A 21,022-nucleotide genomic window follows, 5' to 3' on the forward strand; every position below is an offset into this window, starting at 1 on the left:
TTTCGGAATGATCGGGGCTAATTCGTGTGAGGCTATTTATAAGCCGCAATGTGTATTATACCAAATCCATTGGCGTTTTGTCCCTACACACGCTACAATAAAAAAATCAAATGCATATGATAGGTATTATGTTTCATCATGAATGCATGAAAAGGGGGGGGTCGTTTCTGATTAATTGATTGCGAATAACGGCATTCGTTATTACCACAACATACGCTGATCAGGGAGATGGCTATGAAAACAATGCACGATCAAGCTGAATTAAAAAGAATTTATCCTCTTTTTTTCTTCGCCTGATTTTCTACTTTTTTCTCCCCATCCCAATTTAGTCGTTATGCCAATTCCCCCCCTCCCCTACCTGGTTGTTGTACGCATGTTCCTCCTACTGGTCGGTACAAGGGAACCCTGAAGTCCACCACACGCTTCCTCCGACACATGTGGAGACAGCCAGTGGCTCTCTTCTCACCTGGCAGCGAGGACTCTCATTGGTGAAGTGTAACGCGTGGGAGGTCACGCTGCCCCCACCATTTCCTGCCTTTCGCTGAGCAAGCGCCCAGACCTGACCTGTCCACAACGCCAGGTTACCACCCACAGCTTCCCTCCCCCTAACCCAGCCAAATGAGTTAGTATGACGGCCGGCCCAAGCCAAGGTAATGCTGACTCCGGGAGTCGAGACCGCAGCCTCTTGCATTGGTGACAAGCACAATCTCCGCTACGCCACCTGACCGCCACTCTCGATCAAGCTGAAATTGACTTCAAATTGTTCTTACCTGTGGCCGGTGGGATTCCAAAAAGAATATTCCAATTATTTGATTGCCATCTGGTAGGTCATATGTCCATTTGGCCCACGACATAACCCACCACAGCATAATGGTTTGGGGGTCCCGAAAACTATTCAATGCGATCGGGTGAAGCCACTCGGTTCAGGTTAGTAGAACAGGGGTTACTGCATTCTCGATACAACGCTACTAGCAGGATCTGGCCGGTACTGCACCTTCGGAGTCCCAATATGCCTTTTACAGGCAAAATACAGCTCCCTGACATTGAATAGGGCAGGGGTGGCCAACCCGTGGCTCGCGAGCCGCATGCGGCTCTTTGCCCGTCAATGTGTGGCTCTTTAATCCATTGATAAAAATATATATATATTTATATTTTTTTTATTTATTCTTTTATTTTTTTGTCATTCATTCCATAAGAACATAGAATAAACATTTATAGATTTTTTTTTAAATGGTCGATTTGCATGTTCTTGGTATCTGATTCTAGGGACATCTATGGATCTCAGGGAATGTATTCCCAGTGTCCGAAATATTGTGTCTGTTACTAGGCTTGAGTAAATTGTAATGAACCAAAGGAGAATATAAATTCTATATATATATTTTTTGTATCTTTGACTGTGAATAACACCATGCTTTTGTAGATACAGTACTGAATTCTGCCATCCGGATGCATGCAATTTGATATCCGGACCCCAGGAAGAATAGCTTTTGCCTAGTGCAAAAGCTAATGGGGATCCTAAATAAACATAAACATAAATATCAGGCCTATAAATGACCTTATTATGGCCAAGTCGCACATCTATGGATCGGGCCAAATCTCCCCTTTCCAATGGCAGAGTTCAATCTGGATTTAGTATCACCAGGCGTGATTCACAAACCGCGAATGAAATCTACAGTTACTTTTTTATAATGTAAATTTCTCCACCATTTTTCATCAGATTGCAACGCTGTTTTTTGCTAGACGTTCACAGAAAGGTCGAGAAACTAACTGCGTTCTGTTTTTATGGCAATAACATTCAGGTTTGTGGGAGATAATCCTGAAAAATAAGAGAAATAAAAAAGTTAATCCAGAAGTCAGAAGATTGACAGGGGCTGGCATGAGCTGGGTAGTGTAGTTTTTCGGAATTCGAAAGCCCATCGAAAGCCCTGGGTCTCTTCCTTCAAAATACTACACTCACTTTTGGCTGCGCCACTTCCTCCCGTCAATATGCGCCGGTTTCCCACTCAATGCCCTGAGATTTCTATAATCTTATATTTCACTAATAACTAGGGGTGTAACGGTACACAAAAACCACAGTACGGCACGTACCTCGGTTTTGAAGTCAAGGTTCGGTACGGGTTTTCGGTACAGTGAGGGAAGTTTGGCTTTCCATGTTCCACTCAAGGGTGATGTAGTGTGCAGTAACTAATTGTACTTGTAGGGCTATCAACGAATATTCTATATTGAAATTAATAATCGACTTGTAATAATCTTTTTTTAAATAATAATAATTATATTAGATTGTGAGAAAAAAAAACAGCCCCCAGTGGGTTAGTAGTTAACATACCGTTGTATTCGTTCGGTACACTACACAGCCGTATGGTACGGTACACACTGAAACTGTTTGGTTCGGTACGGATACGTGTACCTTTACACCCCTACTAATAACAGTTAAAATCATTGGTAAACAAACGTAATGCTGAAAATATACACTTTGACTGTATATCTTGGGCTTAAGAGGTTAACCCTGTGAGGCCCAAATAAAAAAGTCATTAGCAACTTCAGAGGCCAGAGGATGAGACCTATAAACACATGAAGGGTGCCGTGACTGAAAAAAATGTTGATAAACGCTGGTATATGGCTCTTTGTGGTACCACAGTAATTTTTGTGGCTCTTCGTCTTTGACTGGTTTTTCCACCCCTGGAATAGGTCATTTAGAGTTTATAAAAAGTGTTTTGCGTGAAGGGAATAGGTAATTTAGAGTTTTCTGCATACAAAGTATTATATAAAAGAAGCAGTGAAGCCAGACCAGCACTCTCAGGTTCAAAATTTAATGGCAGCCTGAAACAAACATGTTTCGGAAATATGTATTCCTTCTTCAGTGTTATAGCTTGCAATGGACTTGCAGTCAAGATAATGGTTATATACACACAGGTGGTTAATTGGCAGGAAATGACATCACAGCGCAGGTGTGCCTGAGTCTATTGGTCCTCAATGACAAAAGAAAAGACCTATCAAAATAGAGTCTGTTAGTAAATACAAATTATACAAATATACCATGTATAAAAGACATATAAAAAGGCATAAAAAACACAAATGAATTTAAGTTTATGTTCGTAGAGTACCCAGTTACGCCTATTATTTACACTTTACCGAAGATCCATAAGGATCTGGTTAACCCTCCTGGTCGACCGATCGTCTCTGGTATAGGTTCCGCTACAGAAAAAATCTCGCAATTTGTTGACTCGCATATTAAGGATTTGGCCTCTTCTCAGCGTGGTTATTTGAAAGACACTACTACATTTTTGAACAAACTTTCGACCTGTAATATTAGTCCCTTGGACTTATTAGTTACCATAGACGTAGTCAGTTTATACCCCAGCATTCCACATGCTGACGCGCTGGACGCACTGAGTTTTTATCTAAACTCGAGAGAGGAATTACTCCCCTCCACAGAAGCGCTAGTTAATCTAGCCGACCTAGTACTAACTCGGAATTATTTTAGATTCCAAGATAAATACTACTTGCAAAACAGAGGCCTCAGCATGGGCTCCCCAGCCGCTGTGAACCTAGCCAATCTGTACATGTCCAAGTATGAGTCTGACCACATTTTTAATAATAACCCGTTTGAGAAATTCGTCAAATCCTATATGAGATATATCGATGATATGTTCTTTATTTGGTCTGGTACATCGTCTGATCTTGAAGCCTTCCTTGAGTACTTGAACACCTGCAGAGAAACTATAAAGTTTACATTAAAGTCTGATATACATACTTTACCTTTCCTAGATGTTTTGATCAAGAAAGCCCCGGATGGTATTTCTTTACATACAGAGGTCTTCAAAAAGGAGACAGACCGTAACTCATTCTTACATTATTCCAGTTACCACACTCCTGCCTTGAAAAATAGTCTACCTTTCAGCCAAATACTCCGTTATAGGAGAATTTGCGACACTGAAGATAGATTTACTGCACAAGCAGAAGTTCTAAGAAGCAGTTTTCATGACAGAGGCTATAGTGTCGATTTGACACGTAAAGCCCTGAATAAAACCAAGCTGATTGATAGGGCCTCGTTGTTTATCCCCAAAAAGAAAAAAGAAAACACAGACAAAGTATCTTTCGTGTCCACTTTTAGCCCCATTACGAAAGGCATACGGAGCATTGTCAATAAATATTGGCATATTCTACAGTCGGATCCAATAATAGGGACAGCGTTTCAACATTCGCCTAATTACTTTTATAAAAGACAAGCGAATGTATCCAACCTATTAGTTAAAACCGACTTGCCCGTAAGGAAACCTACACATTTTTTGTCTAATATCCCTGATGGAAATTTTCCATGTCAAGCCTGTGTACAGTGTCAAGGCATGATCAAAGAGAAATTTTACACGCACCCGAAAACGAACAAAAAAATACCTGTTAAAGGGCGTATCACGTGTAATTCAGCCAATCTTGTGTATCTACTAAAATGCCCGTGTGATTTTTCTTATGTGGGGAAGACAACCAGAGCCTTTAAAACAAGAATCAGTGAACATAAGTGTTCAGTGAGAAATTCAGATATAAAGTCGTCAGTAGCTAGACACTTTTCCAGGTGTAAACATACCGTTAACGATCTCAGATACATGGGACTTGAGTTAGTCAACAGGCCCGCGAGAGGGGGAGACAGACATAAGTTACTGTTACAACGGGAATGTTATTATATCCACCTGTTTGATTGCATAGAACCTAGAGGAATGAATGAAGAGAACGTTTTAACCTGTTTCCTTTAAGTACCTTTTATCTATATGGTTTAATCCAAGTGGTTGTTTCCTGCAAGAGGTATGTTTATCCTTTGATGCTTAAAAGAAAAAAGAAAAAAGTATAGGGGCTAAATTAGCCCTATAAACTACGGGCATGTTACATAGCAAGTTTCTGGTAGGGTAATGTAATGCAATTTTTGCTTTTGCTTTTGTGTTTTTTATGCCTTTTTATATGTCTTTTATACATGGTATATTTGTATAATTTGTATTTACTAACAGACTCTATTTTGATAGGTCTTTTCTTTTGTCATTGAGGACCAATAGACTCAGGCACACCTGCGCTGTGATGTCATTTCCTGCCAATTAACCACCTGTGTGTATATAACCATTATCTTGACTGCAAGTCCATTGCAAGCTATAACACTGAAGAAGGAATACATATTTCCGAAACATGTTTGTTTCAGGCTGCCATTAAATTTTGAACCTGAGAGTGCTGGTCTGGCTTCACTGCTTCTTTTATATAATACTTAATGGGATTTCAGCACCCAGTGTCGTATCTTGAGAGCGCGGTCTAACTTGACATTTGCATACAAAGTATGCAATGTTACTTTAGCGCTAGTCTTTAGTGTTTGAGAATATCGTCATTTAACACAATTATCTGAGTGTTTTCTCATTTACTTTTCTAATTCTATCATTCTCACTTTCAACCTATCGGACAGAATAGAGCCGCCTCTTACCGTGTGCTCCTCCCTCCAGCTTCCTGGATGACATCGAGGTCATGCTGAAGTGGCGCCCCCCGGTGGTCTACAAGTACCTCTGGAAGTACGTCTGCCTGTTCGCTATGGTCGGCCTGCTGGCTGCCAGTCTGCTGCGGATGGTCTTCAAGCGGCCCACGTACACGGCCTGGGACCAGAGCACCGTAAGACCCTAACCCTGCTCCCCTCTAGTTCCCCGTAAGACCCTGCTCCCCTCTAGTTCCCCGTAACCCTGCTCCCCTCTAGTTCCCCGTAAGACCCTGCTCCCCTCTAGTTCCCCGTAAGACCCGCTCCCCTCTAGTTCCCCGTAAGACCCGATCCCCTCTAGTTCCCCGTAACCCTGCTCCCCTCTAGTTCCCCGTAAGACCCTGCTCCCCTCTAGTTCCCCGTAAGACCCTGCTCCCCTCTAGTTCCCCGTAAGACAAGTCAAGTCAAGTCAAGAGTTTTAATTGTCACGGCATACAGGTATACAATGAAATGCGGCTGGTCTTGCCCGCGACGATGTGCAATACAGTGGTACAACATATAATAGAATCCAATAAAAATACAGTGGTACAACATATAATAGAATCCAATAAAAACAACAGTGCAATAAACAGGTAACATGGTGTGCCATCTCTGTATCTGTACATCGTATTTACAGAGCATATAGGACATGCTAGGTAGCTTTAGTAGTGCAATACACTGTTCCTGTTGTTTTACTAATTTAAAGTGGCCTTTCCTCTGGCCATAAGTGTGCGTGTGTGCGGCATGAGTGTTAAAGTGGCTGCTAGTGTGTGAGCGTGCTCAGCGTGCGTGTCGTGTGTGTGCTTGTGTGTGCTTGTGTGTGGATAGTTCAGTTTCTGTGTCTCTCAATGTTCATTGTTCAAGGCTCTGATGGCCTGGGGGAAGAAGCTTAGCCTAAGCCTCTCCGTCCTAGTAGCTGGGGTTCGCAGGCGTCTGCCTGACCTCAGCAGCTGATCCCGATCCCCTCTAGTTCCCCGTAAGACCCTGCTCCCCTCTAGTTCCCCGTAAGACCCGCTCCCCTCTAGTTCCCCGTAAGACCTGCTCCCCTCTAGTTCCCCGTAACCCTGCTCCCCACTAGTTCCCTGTAAGACCCTGCTCCCCTCTAGTTCCCCGTAAGACCTGCTCCCTCTAGTTCCCCGTAAGACCCGATCCCCTCTAGTTCCCCGTAAGACCTGCTCCCCTCTAGTTCCCCGTAAGACCTGCTCCCCTCTAGTTCCCCGTAAGACCTGCTCCCCTCTAGTTCCCCGTAAGACCCGCTCCCCTCTAGTTCCCCGTAAGACCTGCTCCCCTCTAGTTCCCCGTAAGACTTGCTCCCCTCTAGTTCCCCGTAAGACTTGCTCCCCTCTAGTTCCCCGTAAGACCCTGCTCCCCTCTAGTTCCCCGTAAGACCTGCTCCCCTCTAGTTCCCCGTAAGACCCGCTCCCCTCTAGTTCCCCGTAAGACCCGCTCCCCTCTAGTTCCCCGCGCAATTTTACAGAATCACAAAACAGGCGTGTTAGGATGTGGCCAAGCGGTGGGAAAATAGAGTCTGGGGCAGGTTGTCATCACCCGGTGGTTTGTTTTTATTTTCCCTTTTCTTTTGTTCACCAGTGGGAAAACAGGCTGCAGCACAACTAATTACAATAACGTAGCATTTACATATAAAGAAATGCCATTTGAAAATAAGAACAAAAATACAAAATTCCACTTCTCCTACAAATATCGCCCAACAACTAGGCCATTGGCTATGGGAACTAGCTTCTAGTTAGCTACTTGAACACTGTACCTACACCTACTACACACAGTAGTACTAATTTGTATATTTTGTACCCAGTTTAATCACCTGTACATTGTATATTATATGTCTTCCGGTTGACATATGAGATTAAAGCATTTTCACCACATCTTAGAAGGTGAAGAAGATATTTTGTGTTTGTGGTCCGATCTCACTTATATGTAAAGAAAGTACTGATCTCTCTCACTTAGAATATGTAAAAGTACTGATCTCTGGGGCGCCAGGGTGGCGCACCACGTGACGCACTGTAGTGCAACGCGGCCGTCCCGGCGACCTTTGCCGAATGTCTTCCCCCATATCTCGCTCCCATCCTTCCTCTCTGCCGGACTTGTATCCGAAATAAAGCAATAAAATGCCACACAAAAAAAGTACTGTTCTCTCTCACTTAGAATATGTAAAGAAAGTACTGATCGATCTCACTTAGAATATGTAAAGAAAGTAGTGATCGATCTCACTTAGAATATGTAAAGAAAGTAGTGATCGATCTCACTTAGAATATGTAAAAGTACTAATAATAATAATAAATACAATGTCTATAGCGCCTTTCAGGAAACCCAAGGTCGCTTCACAATCAAGAGGGCTAGGGAAAGGGGGCAATAGGGGGAAACGGGGGGGGATGAGGGCAGGTAATGGACAATGAACCTAATCTAATCTAAACTAACTAATGGGGAAAAGCCAAAAGGTGTGTTTTGAGAGCAGTTTTGAAGGTGTCCAGGGTTGGGGCGTTGTGGATTTCAGGGGGAGAGAGTTCCAGAGGGTAGGGGACGCCACGCTGAAGGCTCTGTCACCGAAAGTCTGCAACCTGGTGCGAGGGATGGAGAGGAGACCCAGATCGGAGGATCGTAGGTTCCGGGATGGAGTGTGCTGGTGGAGGAGATCAGACGGGTATCGGGGGGGCGAGGGCATGGAGGGACTTGTAGGTGAGGAGCAGGAGTTTGAAGGATATCTGGAACTTGACTGGGAGCCAGTGGAGGTGGATGAGGGTGGGGGTGATGTGCAGCCAGGGCTTGGTGTGAGTGAGAACCCTGGCAGCTGAGTTCTGAACATACTGGAGCCTGTCCGGGGCTTTGCTGGGTACCCCAAACAGGACTCCATTGCAGTAGTCCAACCGGGAGGTGATAAATGAGTGGATCAGGGTCTCAGCCACAGAATCTGAGAGTGAGGGTCGGAGACAGGAGATGTTTTTGAGGTGGTAGAAGGCAGACTTGGTAACGGATTTGATGTGGGAGTGAAATGAAAGTGTGGAGTCGAGGGTTACGGACTTCGAGAGACGGGGAGATGGAACAGCCATCAACGTGGAGGAGGAGATCTCCAACCTTCCGGAGCAGTGCCTTGGGGGCCACAACCATGAGCTCGGTCTTTTTGCTATTGAGTTTAAGTAGTTTGGTTGACATGGCGTGGAGGCAGTTGACTAAGGACTGTGGGGGGAGCTGGGAGGATGGTGAGGTGCTGAGATAGAGCTGAGTATCATCAGCGTAGCAGTGCAAGTTGAGTCCGTAGTGACGTATGATCTGACCAAGGGGGAGCATGTAAATGGTGAAAAGTAGGGGAACCAGCACGGAGCCTTGGGGGACACCGTGGCCGACTGGGGCCGGGGGGGAGGATGAGCCGCTGACGCTGACAAACTGAGACCTATTTACGAGATATGAGTGAAACCAAGACAGAGCTGTACCGGTGATGCCAAGGTTGTCGGAGAGGCATCACCGGTACAGCTCTGTCTTGGTTTCACTCACATCTCGCAAATAAAAGCAAAGTACTGATCTCTCTCACTTAGAATATGTAAAAGTACTGATCTCTCTCTCTCCCTACCCCCTCTCTCTTCCCCCCCCCTCTCTGTCTCTCCCCCCCCTCTCTCCTCCCCCCTCTCTCTCTGTCCCCTTCCCTCCCTCTCTCCCCCCCTCCCCTCTCTGTGTCCCCCTCCCCTCCCTCTCTCCCCCCCCCCCCCCCCCCCCCTCTCTCTCTAGGCGTCTGAGAGCAGTCTGGAGTATCCCGGCTGGGCGTTGGCCATGATCTCCATCCTGATCCTCCTGGCCACCCTGCCTGTGCCCGTGGGTTACCTCCACTCTGTGCTGCAGAGCCGCGGCCTGGTGCCGGGGGGGGGCGGGGGGGAGGGGGAGGTGCTGGGCGGTGCCCCGGAGCTTCACCGCGAGCGCTACGCGAAGTGCAGCTCCACGGAGCAGCTGGACTCGGACTCCAGGACCACCGTGGACCTGGGAGACGGGCCGCCCAGCCGAGCTGCCTTCCTGCCCCTCGGCCTGGAGCACTACAGACTGCTGCCCCAGCTGGAGGACGAGGAGGAGGAGGAGGAGGAGGACACAGGGGTGTGAGGAGGAGGAGGAGGACACCGGGGTGTGAGGAGGAGGAGGACACAGGGGTGTGAGGAGGAGGAGGACGCAGGGGTGTGACGAGACATCATCAGCATCCTGGTGCTCTTTCAGCCACAGTGTAGCTCCGCTGCCATGTAGGCGCGGAACACCCACAGGAGGGGGGGGTAGGGGGCAGGGGGGGCTTTGGGAGGGTGGGGGGGGGCACCTCATTCTGCTTTCTTGACAGCTGGAAAAGTCTTATCAGCTCTGTGGGTTATGTCCTTGGTGGGTCGTCTCTCCGGAATTTGTTTTGGCTGGCAGGCATTCTCAGAAGAGAAGACTGCCTTCTGAGTAGGCATTTCTTCTAGGAAAAATGCCACGTCGATTTAAATGAGATTTTGAGTAGAGTGCATTTTAACAACTCCGTCCAAAATTACTGAATGCAATCGTCGGTCCTCTGCATGGAACGCAGCAAGTGTCTTAGTCAGTTCATTGAGGCAAGTCCTGTGCGCGGTAAACAGAGCCAAAATCTTCTGATAGCAATCCAAAAGCTTCTTATAGCATAGCCAACCACATACCACAAGTGCTCCAAAGCCGTCCAAAATGACTGAATGCAGTTGTTGGTCCTCTGCATGGAACGCAGCAAGTGTCTTAGTCAGTTTATTGAGGCAGAGTAGCATGAATGCGATAATCCAAATGTCTTCCACGTCGTCTGTCAATTTGGTAGCCTGATTGAAATGTCCCAAGTGGGCAGAGAGGGTCAGCCTCATTCTGCTTTTTTTTTTTTTTTTTTTTTTTTTCTCCATTTTCCTCCGATTTTCTCCCATCCCAATGTTAGTCGTATGCCAATTCCCAGTCCCTTCCCGGTTGCTGCGCACTTACCCCCCACAGTCAGATCATCTGGGAGAGTGGAGGCTACCACGTGCTTCCTCCGACACACGTCCAGCCAATCACCGCTTCTTTTCACCTGGCAGCGCGGATTCTCATCGAGAGGGCGTAGCGTGTGGGAGGACCACACTATCCCCCTCGAGTCCTATCCGCGCTTAGCAGGCGCCCCGACCGAACTGTAGGAGTCGCTGTTTACAACGACCCGGACCCACCCCGCCAGCTTCTCCCACCCTCTAATATAGCCAATTGTATTAGTGCAGACGGCCAGCCAAGCTGGTGACAACCCCGGAGCTGTGAGCTGGATTCGAACAGGCGAATCCAGCTCACAGCTCCGGGGCTGGTGACGAACGCAATCTCCGCTCGGCCACCTAACCGCCTTCTCATTCTGCTTTCTTGACGAAAATATGCGATCTACTACTGAAAGTGACCAGCTAATTAGATCCATATCGAGTTGGTTTGAGTAGAGTCCGACAAATGGCACGAAGCACAGAGCGCAGATAGCAGGTACAGATGAAGCTCTTCAGATTCGCTTTTCTACTGCTCTTCTACCACCCTTCTACCACCCTTCTAACTCCACGGGCCAAACTGATTTTGTGACTCCTATTGTTCTGGACCGGGCCAGATTTCACACCTCCACTGCCTCCCACAGTGTATCAGGCTGGGGAGACTTTTTCATCTTAAATTTGTATTCGTCCCAGGGGAGCTCCCGTAGCTCACCGCATATCTCGGCGCTATTTCTGCGTCGGGGAAAACCGTGCTCGTCACGGATCTGGGGGACACGAGTTCGATTCCCGGACCCACCGTCATTTCTCAGAATGTCTTCCCCTGCTCTACATCCCATTTCAACCTGTTTCTGTCGGTCATGCTTGACCAGAAAAGCGATAAACGCTAAAAAATAAAGTAAAAAAAAAAATAAAAAATATTATTCGTTCCAAACGCCCCAGCTCCATCTGATTCTTTAGCTTTTTTCACTGTTTACTTATCATGCATTGCAACACTAATATATGGGCAGTACCCCAAGTCAGACTGCCCCCAACCCAAGTAGCCCCTGACCCACTCCCTGGGGGAGCACTTAAGTTAAGTACCCTCCATTTGTTCTCTTTGGGAGCCAGGGCCAGCTCAGTCACTGAGCCACCAGCCCCCCTCCTTGCAAATCCCCCTCAGTGTAATGGGATTACCTGAGGGCTGGGAAGGACTGCTTCCCACTATGGACTTTAATTATTCCCAATCGCCCCAGCTCCAACCCATCTTTCAGATTTTTTCACACGATTATTATTACACATTGAGTCACTTCCATATGGGCAGTACCCCAAACCAGACTGCCCAGAACCTGTCTTCTAAAATATTCTGGAGGTCTGGGGGCAGGAGCCCACGACCCCCTCTCTAGGAGAGCACTTGAGTCAAGTACCCTCCCTTTGGTCTCTTGGGGAGCCAGGGTCAGCTCAGTCACCCCCGAAATATAACACCTGAGTGCTAGTTCTAAAATATGTAGGGGGTGGGGGGGGGGGGGGGTTGGCATTGTGTGTGGAAAGATCAGTGACATACATTCCCTGAGATCCATACAGGTAGATGTCCCTAGATAATAGAAGGGTAATAGAAGGGTGGTAGAAGGGTGGTAGAAGAGCAGTAGAAGAGCACTGAATCTGCTTCATCTGCAGGAGAGGGGGAGAGGAGCGAGAGGAAGGGGTTTAAAACAGATACCATCAGTCCCAACAGGCATGGGTTTAGGCAAGACTCACACCTCAAAGGGTTAAATGTTGAGCGTCATAACGGAAGGGCACGTGTCAGGTGTCAGGTGACACACGCTGCTAAAACTGCAGGGATTCATAGAATGAAAATTAACTTCACACTTGACATTATTTTCATTAAGCTGCTCAAAGGAACAATCAATCAATAAGAATAGTCTTAGCGATCTGTCCATTTTAAACTAAGCTGTATTTTATTGAATTGTACTAGCTAAACTCTTTCCGATAAGCAGTTGCTAGCTAGGTTAAGGTTAGTAAGTAGCTCTTCTAGAGAAGCAGCTCAGAACTAAACGCTCTGAGCACAGAGAGAGAGCCACTGGGGACAGACTGGGTGTCGAGTGCACGAGGGCTTTGAAATCAAATCATTATTTAATTTAAAGGATTTGAGTCCTTTTCAACAAGTTAATAGAGGTCTTCCAGGTCCCATAAACATGCCTTTGAACGTGTTTGCATTTCAGTCCTGTTCTCAACGGGCTGATTCTGTGCCTTTAACGAGCGAGACGCAGATATCACACATGGTACATCTAGCGGCGCTGCGTGAGCCTAAAGATCACACATGGTACATCTAGCAGCGCTGCGTGAGCCTGTGTCTGTACCGTCACACCAAATTCATATCCCACTTTCAAACTAGATGTTGCAGGTCAGATAAGACTCAAGACACAGCAATAGAAATAGAAATGTTGTCAGAAACATATTTTAGGTTCAACTTGAGGTCGAAAGGAGAAGCCGCCATCTTGTACACGCACATTTGATCAAGATCTCTTCACACACACGTTACTAACTACAGTGATTGTGGCTGCATTTCTGAATGTCTGGTTTCAAGAGGGAGGGGTCACAGCTGAACTGTTTCAAGAGGGAGGGGTCACAGCTGAACTGTTTCAAGAGGGAGGGGTCACAGCTGAACTGTTTCAAGAGGGAGGGTTCAGCTGAACTGTTTCAAGAGGGAGGGGTCACAGCTGAACTGTTTCAAGAGGGAGGGGTCACAGCTGAACTGTTTCAAGAGGGAGGGTTCACTCACAACTGAACTGTTTCAAGAGGGAGGGTTCAGATTAACTGTTTCAAGAGGGAGGGGTCACTCACAACTGAACTGTTTCAAGAGGGAGGGGTCACAGCTGAACTGTTTCAAGAGGGAGGGGTCACAGCTGAACTGTTTCAAGAGGGAGGGTTCAGCTGAACTGTTTCAAGAGGGAGAGGTCACAGCTGAACTGTTTCAAGAGGGAGGGGTCACAGCTGAACTGTTTCAAGAGGGAGGGGTCACAGCTGAACTGCAGAAAAGGCACAATGCACATATTTAACACGTTCTCAGTGTTGGGGAAACCCCTTGTTCTGTGAAAACAATGCAACACACAGGAAAAGGCTGGTTTTCACAATAGGTGCCTTTTTAATGGAGAAAAGAGTCAAGTCACAGCCAACTGCTGTGTCACGAGGAGCGGGATGAGCCCAAGTGAAAAAACTATTCATGTAAACTATATGTAGCATTATGTTACACTCCCAGACCAGCTCAAGTCTGGGAGAGTCACTACCCCAGACAAAGAGTTGACAGTGGTATCATGCCGCCATCTAGCGGTCACCTGCAGATGATGCAGTCAACAATGATCCTTCTTAATTGTATTAATAACATACTGTTGTTGCAATTAGTGTCTATGTTACAAGTGTTATCTGTTTAGGTTGTTCTTTGTGTTGTATTCTGATTATGTGTGTTGTAATAGCCTAGTCATTTGTTCCTGTTGTGTTTGATTATTGTTTAGTTCTAGTGCCTTTATCCCCCCAGCTGTCTTCCATTATTAATTAGTGTCATTATTTATTGCTTGTGGTTTGTTTGGATTGTTGTGGCATCATTGTCCCCGCGTTGTTCCCGTGTTGTGCCCGTGTACCTATGTCCTGTCGAGAGAGTTCGTTCCCCCGTATGTTATGTTAGCAATGTTTGGTGCTCTTTGTTTTTCGTGTACAGTCCGTGTTTGTCCCACTGCCAGTCCGGCTGTGCCTTTTTGTTTTGTATTTTGGTTGTGATTTAGTAAATTACCCTTCTCTAAGCATCCCCCTTCGTCTCTGCCTCCACTCTTTTATCCTTGTCTGCATACTGTGTTCTCCTCAACTTCATCATCACCCCCAATCGTTACAGCATTACAATATACTGTAGTGTTACAATATTCTGTAGTGTTACAATACACTGTAGTGTTACAATATTCTGTAGTGTTACACTATACTGTAGTTGTTGTGAAGGGCCAGATTAAACCGAATATATATATTTATTTATATATATATATTTAATTGTATTTGTATATTCTCTAATATTCCCTGATATCCCTTGTATATTCCTTGTACAATATGCATTGAATATCCATTCTAGCCTACTGAACATCCCATAATAGTCTCCATTCTACTATTGGTCGAGACCTTGGTGCCAGGCTGCCATACCCCTCAGACCCAGTTCAAACGTACCGCTCCACATGTACGAACAAGTCCTAGTTCCGCGTAGGAATCTGGCTACCGCACCACTAATGGGACTATTTGTTCATAGTGCGTATATATACTGCGCTACTAAAGTAGGACTTTCTTTTCAGTCCAGTTTCTTACCCTCCAATAGAGTCACAGACGTAAAGCCTCCCCGCGACGCCACGTGTGGGAGTAAGGCCAAGTTCGCCTACCATCGGTATTGAGACATCGTGTATATTAATATTTGAATAGTCATATTTGGCACTATATCGTCGAGTTGGACGTAGTCTATTAAGCTAATAATAGTCTGTTAATATATAGTGCTTCGTGCGGTGAGAATACTACCGTAGTCAGTACCCCATCGTTTCGGGCAGAGAACTGGCTGCTTACCCAGGGTGGTTGACCCCATGTGAAGCTGCACCCGAGGAGCCCCAGAGCCGATGAGCGAGTGGACCTGTATACCGGATTATTCTACCGACGACAGCCCGCCTTCCCAGGCACGGATTATGCTTTGTATACTTTGATTATTCCATGGATAAAGACCCCCGACACTGCCGTGTGTTGGAACCCCCCCCCCCTGGAGAGGACGCAAGGTGAGGAGACGCTCTGCAAGACGAGGTCGCTTCACGTCTCTCCCCCGTGGACCGGAGAGAGCCGGCCCACAAAGAGTCCACCTGCTTTCATCTGTGGTCCAAGGATCGCCGGCGCATTGAACGGCACTACAGTGGGTTCACCTGGGATACCCTTGGCCGGACGAGGCAGCCGGATTCTACCCCCCCCCCCCTCCTACTCCTGTCGGCTTACAAGCGACCGGATTAACCCCCTCTAGTGTATCTAGTATATAATCATTAAAGTATCATTGCTGTTATTCCTTAACTATTCCAGGTCGTATATTTACCACCTGCGCCTTCAGAGATTGGACATTCTCTATTGATATACCGACGAATACTCTTTGCCATAAAAGTGCATACTATTTCAATTCATAAATGTAATTAAGTGATTAAGTGCTTATTCTACACACCATCGCTGTGTAGAAATAAAGACCTGTTTCGACTTCGTACATTTGTGTTGGATCCGTTTCATCTACGTGAGAGTGTTTATGATAATATATTTATGCCGTGTACTGGGTGGCCGAATATTAAGTACAAAGGTAGTGGTAGTAAGTATCATATCTAGTAATACAGTCAGGGAATTGTACCCCTCAGTTACAATTGGTCCTTCGAGCCGGAGGGTAATTAGTGTAATATTAATATAGTGTTATTAATATTGAAATGGCCTATGATGAACACTCCACGAAACGATCCTCCTAACCAACGCCCGCAGCGCGAACGACGGCTCCCTCAGTACTTAGAGGCTTACGCTGTCAGTCAACAACCTAGTCTTCTACTAACAGTAAACGCGGTAAAACTAGAAAGTAAAAGTATGTCTAACCCCAACGCCCAGACTACCCCGACCATAGAGGCCCCTACGGGCTCTAATGTAACTGACCAAGTTCACGGTGGGGACCAGTGGGAACCAGACATGACTTCACACCCCGCCAGTACTGAAGAAGTAGTCCCCGATGAGTCCCGGGAGGAATACAACGCTACCGAGAGAGAACTCGGCACGGAAGAAGACGGGGAGAGCACCGTGGAGATAGAACTCCAAGGCTCCGCAAGGAGTACCCCGAGGGAAGGCTCCCCTATACAACCGCCTTCTCCCAGTGAGGCAGAGAGGACCCTACAGCAGGCCTTCCTCATCAGCCTGAACGCCGCTGCTGAACGCGACCGACTGCAGATCCAGCAGCGAAGCGAACACGAGCAGATACGTCTAGAAATAAGACGCATTCAGATGGAAGAGAATGTGGCCCGAGAACGAGCCGGTGCTCAACGGGACGCAGCGCGCGACAGACAGCAGTCGCAACTAATAGAACAGCTGATCAGACGGACAACACCCTCTCCCTCCGCCAGAGGCTCCAGGAACTCGTCTAGACACACCTCCAGGGCGGCATCCCCTAGCCGAGTAAACAACCCTGAACTTGACCAACAGACGAGGTCTATACCCCCCACAGACCACCTCCCCCCACCGGTCCAAGCGAGACCTAGCAACCGGGAAGGAGCAGCATATCCTGTGGAGAGGCTAAACCAGAGACTACAAGCACTGGATGACCTAACTGAAGACGAAGAGGAAGAGGAGGAGAACCACGCCCGAAGACAGCACAGTACTCTACCGGACCAGGAGGCCCGGTACAGCCCAGGCTATACTCCCGCGGAGCTGCGCTACAGACCCCCGACTCTATACCCGGGTGAGCACGACGCACGACCCGCACCGAGGAACAGCACCTGGACAAGCGGGCCATGGTACACTGCCGGTACCAGCCCATACCAAGGAGCGGGAGGAGACTCGCCTAGGAGGCCTCTCCCCCAACGCTCGCCGATGTATCCACAGTCAGCGTCATACATTGGCACGCCTATGGTACCCGACTTCACCCAAGAGAACCGGGCCCAGTATACAGAACTCCGCATGTGTCTGGAGACCATGTTGGTGGATGTATTGGATGAACGCCACAAATACGCCATCCTACTGAAGCACTTAAAGGTACCCCGCGCACATAATATAGCGCTCGCCTACGCGACTTCCACCACCCCATACACAGCAGCGCTGGTAGCATTGGACCAGAGGTATGGGCGCATATGGGATTACGTGATCCAGGAGATCCGACACATCGACCGCTTACCCCCAGCAATAGACAATCGAGCACTGGACGACCTGTCCATCAGAGTGCAGTCCCTGGTAGGGATGTTGGGAGCGCAAAGAGAGAAGGGGAGGCATGAACTTTACGCCAACTCAAATGTGGAAAGGATCCTGGAGAAGCTGCCGCCCGCTCGTCAGGAGCGCTTTAGGCGGCAGAGGGACCACAGAGACCCGAATGGCCCCGAACCGTACCTCCTCGATCTAGCAGACTTCCTGGCGAGAGAAGTCAGCAGCCTACGGCTAGATACATTCGGACGGAGCACCCCTGGCTCCAGAGAAGGAACCAGACGACTAAATGATGGAAGAAGATCGGTGACTGTGATGCACCAATCGGAGTCAGTACCGAGCAGCAGGAGCCACAGTACCCCCTCCAGAACGGAGAAGTGGAAGATAGTGTGCCCCTACTGTGAGAAAGAACACTGGCTAGCGCAATGTGACTCCTTCCCCAAGCTGAACGCGGAGGAAGCAGGTCAATGGATAAAGTCCAACAAGCGCTGTTTTCGCTGTGCGCGCTCACACATGGCAGCCGAATGCCGCTTAAAGAAAAGGTGCACCAAGTGCGATGGAGCCCATCTGGACATACTTCACGACAGTAACAGACGGCGCCCTTCACCTGCACCATCCAGCCGCAAAGCGAGCGTCATGTACATCGATCCCGCCAGCAGCAGTGGAGCCCGAGTACTCCTAAAAGTAGTGCGTGTGACACTAAGCTACCAGAATAAAGTCCTGGACACTTACGCCGTCCTCGATGACGGGTCAGAGAAGACCCTGCTGCTCGCCTCCGCTGCGGCCCAGCTAGGGCTGCGGGGAAGCGAAACCCAAATGACAATTCGGACAATAAGACGAGATTTGAAGACGATAAAGGGCGAGAATGTCTCATTCTCTATCGCAGCAAGCGGCCAGCCTGAGCGACGGTACCAGATTGCAGACGCTTTCACCAGCCAAGAAATAGGACTGTCGCGGTACACATACCCCGTCGCCAAGCTGATGGAGAAATATGCACATCTGCGCAAGTTACCGATCCCGCTCATAGACAATGCTATGCCGACCCTGTTGATAGGCTCCGACCATGCAGACCTCATTGTCCCGATAGACCGGGTTCATACCGGACCCCGAGGCTGTCCTGCAGCAGTCGAGACCCGTTTGGGATGGATTCTCCAAGGCCCGCTCGCCAAATCTCTCAACCGAAGTACAGCCACTAGATGTCTCCACTCCCGAGTCACAGAGGGAGAAACCGCACTCCTGCAACACGTAGAGCGGCTATGGACCTTGGAACAAATGCCCTTTAAGAACGGAAAGAAAGACATTCGCTCTAAAGATGACATTTACGCCATTCACCTCCTCGAGACAGGGACCAAGAGAGTCCCGGTCAACGGCGTGTTGAGATACGCCACGCCACTCCTGCGGCGAGAAGGAATGCCTACTTTCCACGCCAAGACAGACGCCACAGAACGGTACCTGCTGAACACGGAGCGGCGCTTAGCCAAGAACCCCGCCCAAGAGAGTGTATACCGCGCTGAGATTGAGAAGCTCATCACAGCGGGACACGTCACAAAGATGGACATTAAAGAGGCTGACCAGACCACTGAATCGTGGTACGTGCCCCACCACAAGGTCCATCACAACGGTAAAGACCGCATAGTATTTAACTGCAGCTACCAGATCGGATCCCAAAATCTGAATAAAGAGTTACTGCCCGGTCCCACACTCGGCCCCTCCCTACTCGGCGTTCTACTCCGCTTCCGCCAGGAAAAGGTGGCCATCAGCGGGGACATTAAAGGAATGTTCCTGCAGGTGAGATTAGTAGAGGCGGACAAGCCCCTGTTACGGTTCCTATGGAGAGAGAAGCCAGGAGATGAGCACCCAGCCATCTACCAATGGGAAGTCCTCCCCTTCGGAACGACGTGCAGCCCCTGCTGTGCGACATTTGCACTACAGAAACATGTAGCAGAGGACCCAGCAGCGGACGAAGAGGTCCGACACAGCGTAAAGAACAGCTTCTACGTAGACAACTGTCTACAAAGCCTTTCAACCCAGGAAGGAGCCGAGGCTCTCCTGATTAAACTCCGCGCCTCATTGATCAAAGGCGGCTTTGATCTCAGGCAGTGGGCCAGCAGCGATCCGCAAGTACTGCGCAGCCTCTCCTCCGAGGACAAGGCAGCCAGCAGCGAGACCTGGATGGCTACAATCCCGGGAGAAGCCCAGGAGATGACCCTGGGATTGGTGTGGCGATTCAAAACAGATTCGCTTCACTACAGACACAAGCCCCTGACTACGGAGCAGGGAAGGCCGGCGGCGGCGCCGACCACCAGACGGAGTGTGTACACAACACTCGCCCGACAATATGACCCGCTAGGATGTATTCTACCGTACACCACCAGGGCAAAAATGATTGTACGAGCATTGTGGGACAAGGACCAGGGCTGGGACGACCCCATTCCCGCACACCTTGCATCCACCTGGAGAGAGTGGGAGATGGAGCTCCACTCACTCCCAGGCGTTAATATGCGCCGAAGCTACTTCCCACCCACGGTGAGGCCAGAGACATGTAAAATGGACTTACACGTCTTCAGTGACGCCTCAGAGGTCGCATACGGATCAGTAGCCTACTTGTTGGCCCAAGACCAGGGGGGAGAGATCTACACAGCATTTGTCCTCGCCCGCTCGAGAATAGCCCCACGCAAGCAACAATCTATCCCACGTCTAGAGCTCTGCGCAGCCCTAGCCGGAGCGCACCTAGCCACGCTCATCCAACGTGAGCTCACCATACCGGTGTCTAGAACAATCCTGTGGTCAGATTCCACGACGGTACTCGCCTGGATCAAATCGGACTCATGCAAGTACAAAGTCTTCGTGGGAGTCAGAGTCACCGAGATTCAAGACTTAACCGAAGAGTTAACCGGAGAAACAGAGTGGCGCTACGTTGATACAAAACAGAACCCAGCTGACGTCATCACCCGGGGGATGCCCCTGGATGACCTCACCCGTCGCAATGTCTACAGTGACGGCCCCGCATTCCTAAGACTCCCGGAAGGACAGTGGCCCATGCCTATCCCGAGGGAAGCAAGTCCAGAGGAGGTGGAAAATAAGAAGTCTGTGTTCTGTGGATTGAGCACCGTAGCCTCCACCGACCCTAACATAGACGATTGCACGTCCATAGAGAGTGCACAACAAAGAACATTCCTGCGGTACCACCCGGAGTGCAAGTCCCCCGCCGATATGTCCGCAGCTAACTACGAGGAAGCAGAATTGCTTCTACTGCAGCGAGCCCAGAGAGACAATTTGACAGAAGGAACAGTCGTCATGATTATTGATCAATCACTGCCCAGAGCTATGTGGCCGGCCGGCCGCGTAAGCAAAGTGATCACCGGTGCCGACGGCAAGGTCCGAGCAGCTGAAGTGCTCGTCCAGGGTCGCACTTACACCCGTCCCGTGGCGAGGCTCATAGAACTGCCTCGACTCCCAGACACAATCGATGATGACCATGACCCTACAACCCTATGACTTTGTGAAGTTGACTGACCCCTACAGCAAACCCTTATGTGTAAATAGACAACGCGATTAATCTGTCTCTGTTTAACTGATTAGGTCTGGGACCTATTCAGGGGGTGGCTGTTGTGAAGGGCCAGATTAAACCGAATATATATATTTATTTATATAT

At 48.5% G+C, this 21,022-nt stretch overlaps 1 protein-coding gene across 1 annotated transcript in view; it reads left to right on the plus strand.

The window, feature by feature from the left end:
- slc6a16a (solute carrier family 6 member 16a) overlaps window positions 1–9,580 on the plus strand; it is a gene marked incomplete at its 3' end in the record, with an annotated part of 86,136 nt that extends 76,556 nt beyond the window's left edge. Inside the window, exons 11-12 of the mRNA XM_084330286.1 lie at window positions 5,475–5,637; window positions 9,218–9,580. Coding sequence (XP_084186412.1) covers window positions 5,475–5,637; window positions 9,218–9,580 — 526 coding nt within the window. The remainder of the gene's footprint in view (window positions 1–5,474; window positions 5,638–9,217) is intronic.
- Window positions 9,581–21,022: the final 11,442 nt, after the last annotated feature.

This window comes from Notolepis coatsorum, assembly GCF_963971535.1.
Source record: "Notolepis coatsorum genome assembly, chromosome: 15".
NCBI lineage: Eukaryota > Metazoa > Chordata > Actinopteri > Aulopiformes > Paralepididae > Notolepis > Notolepis coatsorum.